We start from the raw sequence: 12,513 nt of genomic DNA, 5'->3' as shown, positions 1-12,513 counted from the left end.
TTCAAAAGGAACCTCCATTCTAAGGTAATTTTCTATGGCTTGTAGTATTCAGGAATTATACAACCAATACTAATTTACTCCCTTGAATCACTTGATGGGGATCATTGACCTAAACACTACTCTGCAATAATATAAGAACATTGTTCCAAGAAGCAGTTCTTCAATTTCACTTTACAAATAAAATTATGTTAAACACTTCAAACAAATTTGTCTAATTAAAAATTGTAAAAGAACTTTGAGACTTCTAGGTTCCATAATCCTTTATACTTACAGGTCTTAGAAACTTTTATTAAGCTAGTGCACACAGATATAATGAAAAAATCTTTACAAATCTCTGAAGAGCTAATACAAGCCAAACTCACTATATACTGAGACAGGATTATCTTCAGACAGTTCACTATTTTGTAATATTTATCTGAAAAAGACTGTACATTAAATGGAAGTATGACAAGAGCAATTGAATTTATTTTTTAGGAAATACCTATATTGCTATTTGAGAACACAAAATCTTCCAAGTTGCATTTGGTTCATTATCTGCCAGCAGTAACTCTATTAAGCCAGGATTTTTTTTAAATCAGGTTTTACTTTAGCAAACTAGGAACATTCATGCCCCCTACATTCAACAGTCCTTCCTTTCTACTACCAGACTGTCTCAAAACTGCTGTTACACAGAAACAGCTTCAAATATACTGCTGCTACAGCAGCACTGAATACATTCACTCTGCTTTCAGATGACTTCTAGACCACTTCCCTGAAGTGTTACTACATGAGCAACGCTCTTACCAGCTGGCAGTTCACGATGTGTGTCGCTAGCAAACATAACGCTGATGGAGACACGCAGATTTACATATTTCCCAACACTGTTCCTTCTTTACCTTCATCCTTCACCAAAAACACCTCTTGGTTTTTACATGCAGAATACTATGTCATTCAGAAGACCGGTGGGCTTTTCACTGTAAGAAGCCACCATGGTTTTCTGATAATGACTAAACTATGACAAGTTCATGAGAAAGCATGTACTTCAGTTGTGATTTAAACTGGGCTTTCTACCATATAGCTCAAGAGCCTTCTATGTTTCTATGCTTTGGCTGATAAGAAAGCAGCCCCTGCCAGGGACTTACATTTCAAATTACCGCGACTTCCATTTTGCCATTTAAGACCATAGTATGGCAAGCATTGTCTCTCATTTTATAATTATGATTACCATTTCAAAGCAGGTAACTTCAGCTTAGTATTTTATTCCTATGTATTTTAAGGGTGGTAAAAATTTCACAGATTGTAAAAATAATAATTTAAAATAGCCAAATATTCATATAGATTTTAGGCAGTTCACGACAGAATAAAATAAAGAAAGAAGCATTTGACATCTTGTGTAAACAAGTGTCCCTCCATGTTCACAAAAGGCTTCTTTCAGAAGGAAAATCTTAGTCAGGAAATGCTGTGCTCTATTTGGCATTTTGAGGTTTGGAATTTCCAAAGCGTTTTGAATTAAGATTTGAATAGTTCCCAGTAGGAAACGTTAATCTTCATGAAAGTACTGAAAGTTCCAGTGTTCTTTCTGTTGTGGGGTTTTGTTCGACGCTTGTCCTCTTTTAACGGAATTTAAAGAAACCCTCCTGTTCTACTTTATGTAAAGAACACAGGGCACAGCCCCTATAGTTTTCTACACCTACCGGGATAGCAGCGCCAACTTCTGTTCCAGCATCATCTCCAGCTTCTGGGCCTGTTTGGAGAGCCAGTGATCCACACCGTGCAGTCGATAGCAAGTCTCCAGCATAAGCCGGAAGTCACACACGAAATCTGCTATCCCTGTGTACTGCCCACTGGAAAATTTCTCTTCCATTTTCAATAGCCATATTCCAGCGGGCAACTGCTGCAAGGAGTGGCTGCTCTTACGGCCCAAGAGGGAGCCAGAGCCTTCTTCCCCGAAAAATGCCTGATCCGCGAGGGGCTTCAGGAACGGCGCCGTCAGAGGCCGGTACTTCTCCAGTAGGAACTCGCGCAGGATGCGGTACCCCTGCTGCAGCTCGGGATTCAGGCTCTGCTGCCAGGCAGTCTTCCCTCCCTCATCATCTGCCTCCTTCTCAGGCTCCTCCATCCCACTCCGAAGGACCGAGGGCCGATCCGCCGGGAGGTCTCCGCCGGACTCCATGTCTCCCGCCCCGGGCCCGTTCTCCGGCACCTGCCGGGGACCGCGGCGCTGCGCCTCGCCCGGCCGCCGCATCCGTACCGGGCTCACCTGCGCACACAGACACCGCTCAGCGCCCCGCCGGCCCGGGGGGCGGGACGTGGCCGCCGGGGGAGAGGCACCGACTGGGCTGGCGCGCGGCCCCGCCCGCCCGGGGACAGCGCCCTCGCCCTCAGGGCCCGCCCCCTTCTCCCCCCCGCCGCCGCCGGCAGCACCGGCGCATCCCGCCCCCCGCGTGCGCCCTTCCCGCCGGGCCAGCGGGGACCTCCCTCCGCGCCGCGCGCGCGCTCCCGACGGGCAGGCGGGGCGCGCCGGCCCCGCGCGGCGTCCGTCGGGTAACGGGCGGCGCGCGCGGCAGCGCGAGCGGAGGGGAGGGAGGGGGCGGGGGCCTACCCTGACCTAGAAAGGACGCGGAGCCTCTCACCCCGGCGCGCATGCGCGCGCCCAGCCGGCGGCGCTGCGCCCGCGGCGGTGTTGGGCGCCGGGTGTGGTGTGACGTCATCAAAGGACGCCCAGCTCGGAGCCGGCGGGGGCGACGCAGGGGCGGCCGCAGGTGCGCGCGGGGCGGGGCCTCGCGGCGGGGGCGGGCGGGGCAGGAGCCCTCAGGGGCGGGGCGGGGCGCGGCGGGGCTGCTCCTGCCGCCTCCCGAGGCAGCGCCCGCCGGCGCCGCGGGGCTCTGCTGACGTGCTGCTGCGGCTGAGAGGTTTCTGCCGCCTGACGGGTCTGTCGCCTCACGTCAGGGGTGTGCCGCCAAAAGTGTTCAGCCGCCGAAGCGAGGCAGCAGCTCACAAAGACACTCAGTTCTGCCCGACTTGCCTTAGGAGTTGGTGCGTTGTGAGGGGAGGCTGCTACTAATGACGCTGTCCTGGCCTGCGGTGCACTTGTAGTCCTCTCAGGTTTGCCCTCACGTTTCTTACAGTCCTGCTCACCCCTATACGAGATCCTAAGGGACACCGGGGAACCAGGGAGCTCCACAGCTGTGGTCTCCGCAGCACTGCAAAGCACTTGGAGACACACCTCTGTGTGTGGCTTTGGTTTTATCCTCTTCACATTCCTAACTATATGAAAAACTGAGGGCACCTTGCTGAGAGAGAGAGGGGAAGAGAATGAATGTAAGTGAGCAGGAAAAATACCCTCTACTTCTGTAAGGGCATTCTTGTTCTTCAGAGATCACTCCAGTGATCTTGCTCGTAATGGAGTTCCCTTAATGGGAATAAATGCCTCCACACTGCAGGAAGGTGGGCCTGCTTGGAAGGATCATTGTGCGTTGAGACTGTAGTGATCCATGCAATAGTTAAGCCAAGTGTAGCCACATGCAGAATGGCCTTCAGGTCTGTGTTCTGCTATGCGTATCCCATGGCCACAGGATAAATTCAGGCAGCACACTGTTAGAGCAGCTGTGGGCAGCTCCCACACTGTACTGGCATCTCTATGACCTTGCCTCTATCTAAAACTCCAGCCAGAAGTCCTTATGCAAACATCCTTTCTGACAGTAGAAACGATGAATAAAGTTGGAGTTTTTTAAGGAAATCCTCTTACAGCTTGAATGACTACAATGGGAGAGCCCTTCCACAGACAGTGTCTTCATGATGCACCCTCATTACAGATCCATTTGATGCTGCACTGCTTATGGTTTGTGGGACCTGAAATGCTGTAGGGTAACAGTTCTCTCTTTCCTTATAATGTTAACTCTAAGAAATTGCATTTGAAATGATACTTTGCAGAGTCTGAATGCCTTTTTTGTACTGGGACCATAAGCATCAGTATGTCCTGTTGCAAAACAGAAGGAATGCTGTGTTGTGTTTTCTTTAATAACTCATCTCAGGAATAGTGTTCATCTTGTCTAAGTCTCACTCCAAGCTGAAGGTGGAGAGTCATCATCAGAGGAACAGGAGTGGTGAAGGGATTCCAGCAGCATATGTGGAGGTTAAATCAACTGTAGGAGAAACATAACTGAGAAAAGCAACCATTCAAGTAACAGTGGGAAATTCTAGTGTAAATTAAATAAAACTAGATGAGGCTGGCAGCTCTTCTAGAAATTTTGTGCCTGTTTGATGTCGGGCCTGCAACACTCACTTTCTGGCTCATTTATACTCTCTGCAACAACACCCAGTAGCTTAATAGACATTTTTGCTTCTTGCTATATATGTGGCCTTGCTTTGAGAATATGAGAACTTGTAGTCATAATTCTGCATACAATTCATAGGCTGAGTAGTCACAAAATATGTTCAGAGATTTTCATGTGGTAACATCTCAGCTATAGTCAGATCTGTCAAAAATTGAAATTTATGGTGATGAAAGAAATTAAGATATTGAGACAACACTCTGAAATTAAATTTCAGTGAAGAACAGCCCACATATGACAAAACAAGATAATATCCTTTATTGGGAACTCTGATTTGTATCACCAAAGTATTTGAAAGAGGATATTTTTTTCTAGGTATGCAATCAAAGTGGGCTAAAAAAATAATTTTAAAAAAAGGATTGTACTGGGAAACATCATTGTATCAATCTATAAGGACTTTTTTGTATTTTCTTATTATGTAAGAAAAATACATAGTATTCAAAGAGTTCTGTGATACATTATCTATGTACTTCCCGAGTCTTGCCACACGAGTGCACTGTTGAATAAATGCTATGTACGATTCCTGACTTAAATTAGAGGTAACACTCCTATCTCAGTGTGACCAGGATAGAACTGCTGAGGCAGAAGCAAACATTTTGGAAAACCTGTAACAATGGGGTTTCGTTTACATGTTCAGTGTTAATAGGAGCTATGACTCACATATCAGAAAAAAACACAAACCACACCAAAAAACAAACAACAACAGAAAAAAAATCCACAAAAACCCCCCAAAACTCAAAAAAACTCTAAAAAACCCCAAAAGTTTTCAGAATAAATAGAGCTGATGAATATTCTTGCAATTTCTCTCCATACACGTGAATTGAATATATAATATTTGCAAAATGCATGATAGAGATTTGCATACATTTTAATCATGCAAGTTTGGATATACATGATCGTCTCAAAGAATATTACTCTAAATGAGCACCTCTGCCTTGATGTTATCACAAAGACAGCAAGAAATTTTATTGTTATAATATTACCCACAGTGTCTTAGGTGTGTACAGAACAATGGAAATGTAAAGTGGATAAACATGCACCATGAGAGAGAAACGTGAGATATGCTTAGGAAAGAGTAATCGTCCGTATGCAGTTCACAAAGTATAGGATGATCTAGCAAAGGAAAAGAGACAACTGTCAGACATGACCAGTATCCTTCACCTCTGATGTGAATTTTGAGTGACAGAGCATAAGCAGGTCATGGAGGTCACATTCAGGGATCTAAAGTAGAGTATCTCACCCTGACCAGGAAAGCACCCACAATTTCTACAGACACCCAATGACAATGTAAATAATTATTCTCTTCCTAAACTTTGATTTGGGTATAAGTTTTTAGCATATGTCCTAACCAGATACTTTGTCTTTACATTTGCTTTCAACCTGAAATCAGTGTTATTAAACTACGAAGGTGTTACAAATACTATATATATTAAGATGATTCATAGCTAAGCAAACCCCAGCTGTTTTAAATCCTGAGTTACTTGTGGCCATTTTCTACACTTACCAAGATTTTATACTCGCATTTTTAGAGATTTATATATCTCTCAGAAAATGTGTAAAATATATACAAAAAGAATATTTTAGACTAAAGTTCCTAAATCCAAAGGCCCTCTAGTCACTTTCTATCCTATAGACAAGAGAACTGTAGCATTTTTGTCAAAGAACATATTACTACCCTCCTATAATTGTTTAGACTGGCAGAATTATAATATTCATATTAGGGCACTGAAGGGTTGTTTTCTAACAGGTCAGAGCTGCCTGTTACAGGATGTAGAATGAAAAAGGAAGGATTGTTTCTGTAGCTGCAGGACAGAAGCTTTAGGAAGATAAGTAAAATTGACTGTTTCTTCCTGTGAAGGCCTGAATTCCTATAACTTGAAATCAGATCCTCTGCTTCAAGGGTATTAAAGGGGGATTAAAAAGTACCTTCCACCTTCAACTTTAGGTTACACTTCATGAGTCATAAAAAAAAATTTTTTAAATATAATACACATTCACTCAGTGTATCATTTTCTTCTTCTCCTAGCAGTGTCATAAATAGTGACTGAGTGGCTCCCATTTTTCTATTTCATACATTAAAACCAGGGGTCTAAAGTGCAGGTTTCTGCTCCTGATGACCTTCATGGTGACATAGAATATAGCCCACATTAAAGGTCCTTGAACTCTTCTGTAAGGTGAGTGATTTAACATTGCCACCAGAGCCATTCAAACTGTATGCTCAAGTAGTTACATGTTCCTTCTGCTTACGTATAGTAATTGTAAATAAAATGAACACCAAACTCTAGAAAACACTAACAATATGTTTTCCATTTGCCTGTCTGCCACCTGAAGTTTCCTTTTATGAGATGCACAAAAATTCTTGGGAAAGAAACAGGGGCTCTGGAGTGTGAAGAAAATAATCAATCTTTGAAATGTTTCAGATGAGCTATTCTGCTGATCTTTTTCATCCTCTCTCATGTTCCATCACCTGCAATAGCGTCTTTCTCCCTTTTAAGGATACAGTGCTACTTCCTAGTGCCAGTGATGTCCTCATTGCCAATTAGAATACAAACAGACAGAAAACAAAGAAACTGTCTTTGAATTCTATACTTTAGAGACATTCCTCCTTTTTTGAGTCCTCAAAGCTGTAAGCTGTTTTGTATTCAAGCTTCTGCAGCATATAGTACTGAAAAAGTACAGTTCTCCTTAAAATAAGTAATTCTCAACAACTTCAAGCAGAATTAAAATTTTATGAGGTGTTACAATGAATCAAAAATCCATTCTCTAACAAAGACCATGAATATGTATTTTTAAATTAACATAATACGTTATGGTCCAAATTTCTGTTATGTCTTTTTAGAATTAGAGAAAGAGTAAAGCAATTGAGCACATTCAAATGGTTTTTTCTTGATTCTAGATGGCTTTTGGAATCCACTGCATGAGAGCTGTATGGAGATTAATACTGTGTGGAAATGAATGCTGTAGGATGCCCAGGGATTTTGACCACTAATGCCTAACACAGCTGGCTGCTGCAGGAAGTGGCACAACAGGAATCAACATGATTTCCTGCCCAACCATGCCAGACCACCAGCAGAGACCTTCCTTCAGATGGCACAAGTTGAGAGCTAGGAATGTGACATGAGGGAATGATTGTGCCAGATAATCAAGTAGGGTAAAACATCTAATCTCTTTGGTTGTGTAATAAACTCCAGAGTTCAGATCCCTTGTTTGTTGCCATTTACACCTTACAGCTGGACATCCAGTATATACAGACTGATAACTAGGTCTTTAGCCAAGCTGGAAGAATAACTGGTGAGATCAGGCTGCAGTATTTCATTTAGCAATGTTTGTCAGTGTGTCTGCTGCTCAGCTGCTGATGTTCACAGAAGTTTAAAAGATGTGTATTTTTTTCAACTAGACTTCCTCCTTCCCTTTCCAAACTTAGTCAAAATTATCCAGCAGATCAAAAAGTGGCTGGAGAGGACAGACAGACAACACAACTACATATGCCTCAGTCCCTTAGAAAACTAGTAGTGGGAACTTAGTAATCTCCAGCACTGTTTATTTTCACTCTGCTCTCTGTAATTGCGCAACACAGGAAAGGCAACAGAATTGCTTCATACAGACCTAACATTTATTTATGTGAAAGGCTTTGCAATTATATTTTATTGTGTCTAATTGTAGACCTGAAGCTTTTTTTTAAATTTTTGTGGTATTATAGGAATGGCAATTATTTCCTCTTCCCAATGCTGGAGAGTGGAGATAAAAATACAAGGATATAATTTTCATAGCAAAGAGAGGTTTTGAGAATGATTAGTGCAGAGATTAAAATGCATAGAGAGACAATGTTTGGATGACTTAAACATTTGTTCCATTCACTGCCCATTTAGTTCCTTTATAATCATTAACTGTAAATACTGTGTTATATAGTATCAGAGAAGAAAAAGTGGGGCAAGTGCTAAAACTGTAGTCACACAGATATGAATGTCTACTTCTGACAGGGGAAAAGAGAACTCCTCCGAATATGTTCATGATATCAACAATTCTACAGTATGTGTTGTATGTCACTGTTCCTGGCGGATGGTGTGAAAGAATCTGTGGCAATGCATAGTTACCTTACACATAGACAGACCTTACACATAGAGCACAACTTAAGACAACTCTTACATGCTACTGAACCAGTCCATCAATGAGGAATTGGGAAATATTTGAAAAGTATAAATTAAAAGGATTGTCTGTACAAACACCGACTCTTGTTCTGAAGTGTTGTCACAAAAGTTACAGGAATCTATCAGCAAAATTTGATTAAAATGTAACAGTCTTTTCTCTCAATCAGCCACATCTCTTTTATATATCTGGTTTTATTCTACATTCAAAGATAAAATACAATTGTTTCAAAATAGGAGATTTAGAAAAGTTAGAGTAATTAATTAACCAATATAAAACTCATAATACTTTCTTAATTTTTATTTCACAGAATCACAGTATAGTTGAGGCTGAAACAGATGTCTCTGTGTCCATTGCCTCCATGTTTCCATGCTCAAAGTAGGGGCAAACAGCTGCTTTCTCAGGGTCTCATTCATTTGGGTTTTCAGTACCTTAAATGATGGAAGCTACACAAAACATTTGCATGCAATAAAGATAAACCACTGTAGTCCAAGAAGATATCCTGACAGCCTCTGTATTTTCCTCTATTTGCAGTTAATGTGCATGGCTTACAGCACCTCAAGGTGTTAGAATTATAGACCATCCTGAGTTGGAAGAGGGACCCTCAAGGATCATTCAGTTCAACTCCTGGTCATAATGAGAGTCACACCATGTGCCTGAGAGCATTATCCACATGCTTCATGAGCTCTGTCCCCCTGGTGCTGTGACTACTTCCCTGGGGAGCCCTGTCCAATGCCCACCCACCCTCTGGGTGAAGAACCTTTTCCTGATATCCAACCTAAACCTTCCCTGACACAACTTCAGGCCATTCCCTTGGGTTCTGTCACTGGTCCTGTCACAGTGAAGAGATCAGTGCCTGTCCCTCATCTTCCCCTTGCAAGGAAGTTGTAACTAAAATGAGGTCTCTCCTCAGTCTCCTTAAGACTGGAAAGAACAAGTGATCTCAGCCACTCCTTGTGTGGCTTCAATATATTACTGTCCATTGGACCCCTTTTGCTGAATGCCTTTTGTGGTCCTGTGTGTCCCCTAGCAAGTGAAGGGAGGACACCTTTTGCAATCTCAAGTTCAAGAGGCATCATCCTTCTCTTGTTCCAAGAAATACCAAAAATAGTATAACCCTTAAAGAGTAAAAAACATTTACAGTAACATTTGGTATAAGAACTCTAGACCTAGAGAAATGTTAAAAATTAGTAATTTAGCACTGAAGCAGAAATAGTTTTCATTTATACACACCACTTTTCACTTTTGTGTGTATGCTTTTAAGAACAAACCTCCAAAGAATTGTAGATTTTTCAGCAGTGGTCAGCATAGACTTTACTATGTCATAAGTCTTCTGATGTAAAAAGAAACACATGAAGGTTTAATAAGTCCCCACTCTTTTCAGTAGTAGAGGTCTTCACTGCACACAGAACAGAATTATTTAATGACAGTTTGGAAGTACTTGAAGTTTGGGAGCAATAGATAGGCTACAGTAGGCTCTGTTTAGTCCTATATATGTCTTTGGCATGCCATATTAACAGGATGTGAAGCAAGATTAAGTTGGAAGTTAAATGCTCATGTTATAATGTTCTTAGAATATTTTAAAAACCCAGTGGTTTCTAAGAAAATGCATTGATAGATTACCATGTCAGTTTTGGTCAGTTAGAAAATATATTATTGCTAACTATATTTGGGTTGTTTTTTTATACCTTTAGGGGAGAAAACCTCAGACTGAAGAACAACAAGAACTTCTCATACAAATGTACTCTAAACTAGAGCAAGTTTTCTTGAGCTGACATCTCCAAAATCTGAAAGCCCTACCTCACACTATCTATTTTAATGTTTTCAATCACTTTCACTGAAAATGTTTAGAAAAGGCTTTTTTCCCACTATTACTCCTTGTAATCGGTCTTTTCCCCAGTGTAAGTCTGCCTATACACTGCAGTCCAAATTATACATAGCTGATCTTTTTGTGTGGTATGGTCTGTTGGCTATGTTCCAGGTTTTTTCCAGCTTGAGAGGTTTTGAATTAGATCTCCTATAAATGGTTGGCAAATTAAATAGTGATAAAATGGCTAGTATTTACTGTATGCTCAAAGTTATTCATGAAGTGGCATGTGGTACCGGAAACTTTTCCTTCTTTTCTTTTCTGCAAATATTTACTTTTTGCAGATGAATTTCTAAAGCCAAAAACCCACAAACCAGTTGTAGGCAGCTGTTTTTCTTGCTACTCCCATGCCAATAGTTATACATTAAATATTTTTTTAGTAACTTAGTTGATGTTTTTCTCTCTATCACTGTTTTCTAGAGGTTGTTGCCTTTCAAGATAATTTAATATGACATACTAATTTGAATTAGAAGAAAACGTTGAAAACCTGTCCAGTAATGGACTGAACCTAATGTTGCAACTGTAGGCATAAAGTTATTAAGAGGGGTCCATGATCAATGAAATACATTAACTCTAATGGTGAAGCTTGGAGAAGAAAAGCAGGTAAGGAAAGAAAGGAAGGAAAGAAAGGAAAGGAAGGAAGGAAAGGAAGGAAGGAAAGGAAGGAAGGAAAGGAAGGAAGGAAAGGAAGGAAGGAAAGGAAGGAAGGAAAGGAAGGAAAGGAAGGAAAGGAAGGAAAGGAAGGAAAGGAAGGAAAGGAAGGAAAGGAAGGAAAGGAAGGAAAGGAAGGAAAGGAAGGAAGGAAAGGAAGGAAAGGAAGGAAAGGAAGGAAGGAAGGAAAGGAAGGAAGAAGGAAGGAAGGAAGGAAGGAAGGAAGGAAGGAAGGAAGGAAGGAAGGAAGGAAGGAAGGAAGGAAGGAAGGAAGGAAGGAAGGAAGGAAGGAAGGAAGGAAGGAAGGAAGGAAGGAAGGAAGGAAGGAAGGAAGGAAGGAAGGAAGGAAGGAAGGAAGGAAGGAAGGAAGGAAGGAAGGAAGGAAGGAGGAAGGAAGGAAGGAAGGAAGGAAGGAAGGAAGGAAGGAAGGAAGGAAGGAAGGAAGGAAGGAAGGAAGGAAGGAAGGAAGGAAGGAAGGAAGGAAGGAAGGAAGGAAGGAAGGAAGGAAGGAAGGAAGGAAGGAAGAAAGGAAGGAAGGAAGAAAGGAAGGAAGAAAGGAAGGAAGGAAGGAAGGAAGAAAGGAAGGAAGAAAGGAAGGAAGGAAGGAAGGAAGAAAGGAAGGAAGGAAGAAAGGAAGGAAGAAAGGAAGGAAGAAAGAAAGGAAGAAAGGAAGGAAGAAAGAAAGGAAGGAAGAAAGGAAGGAAGAAAGAAAGAAAGGAAGAAAGAAAGGAAGGAAGAAAGAAAGAAAGGAAGAAAGAAAGGAAGAAAGAAAGGAAGAAAGAAAGAAGAAAGAAAGGAAGAAAGAAAGAAAGAAAGAAAGAAGAAAGGAAGAAAGAAAGGAAGAAAGAAAGGAAGAAAGAAGAAAGAAAGAAAGAAAGGAAGAAAGAAAGAAAGGAAGAAAGAAAGAAAGAAGAAAGAAAGAAAGAAAGAAAGAAAGAAAGAAAGAAAGAAAGAAAGAAAGAAAGAAAGAAAGAAAGAAAGAAAGAAAGAAAGAAAGAAAGAAAGAAAGAAAGAAGAAAGAAAGAAAGAAAGAAAGAAAGAAAGAAAGAAAGAAAGAAGAAAGAAAGAAAGAAAGAAAGAAAGAAAGAAAGAAAGAAAGAAAGAAAGAAAGAAAGAAAGAAAGAAAGAAAGAAAGAAAGAAAGAAAGAAAGAAAGAAAAGAAAGAAAGAAAGAAAGAAAGAAAGAAAGAAAGAAAGAAAGAAAGAAAGAAGAAAGAAAGAAAGAAAGAAAGAAAGAAAGAAAGAAAGAAAGAAAGAAAGAAAGAAAGAAAGAAAGAAAGAAAGAAAGAAAGAAAGAAAGAAAGAAAGAAAGAAAGAAAGAAGAAAGAAAGAAAGAAAGAAAGAAAGAAAGAAAGAAAGAAAGAAAGAAAGAAAGAAAGAAAGAAAGAAAGAAGAAAGAAAGAAAGAAAGAAAGAAAGAAAGAAAGAAAGAAAGAAAGAAAGAAAGAAAGAAAGAAAGAAAGAAAGAAAGAAAGAAAGAAAGAAAGAAAGAAAAGAAAGAAAGAAAGAAAGAAAGAAAGAAAGAAGAAAGAAAGAAA

General features: G+C 40.9%; 2 protein-coding genes across 3 annotated transcripts in view; one reads left to right on the top strand and one right to left on the bottom strand.

Moving 5' to 3' along the window:
• The window catches only part of KIAA2026 (KIAA2026 ortholog), a 62,688-nt gene extending 60,464 nt beyond the window's left edge, over nt 1-2,224 (bottom strand). For both annotated transcript variants that reach the window (XM_053932869.1, XM_053932868.1), the window contains exon 1: nt 1,674-2,224. In XM_053932869.1, the coding sequence (XP_053788844.1) occupies nt 1,674-2,224 (551 nt within the window). The remainder of the gene's footprint in view (nt 1-1,673) is intronic.
• Nucleotides 2,225-2,588: 364 nt separating this feature from the next.
• LOC128782505 (uncharacterized) overlaps nt 2,589-12,513 on the top strand; it is a 34,916-nt gene continuing 24,991 nt past the window's right edge. The window contains exon 1 of the mRNA XM_053932877.1: nt 2,589-2,741. The gene's annotated coding sequence lies outside the window, so the exon portion shown is untranslated. The remainder of the gene's footprint in view (nt 2,742-12,513) is intronic.

Source organism: Vidua chalybeata, chromosome Z, assembly GCF_026979565.1.
Source record: "Vidua chalybeata isolate OUT-0048 chromosome Z, bVidCha1 merged haplotype, whole genome shotgun sequence".
NCBI classification, from domain to species: Eukaryota; Metazoa; Chordata; class Aves; order Passeriformes; family Viduidae; genus Vidua; species Vidua chalybeata.
This window is presented reverse-complemented; position numbering and strand designations above follow the sequence as displayed.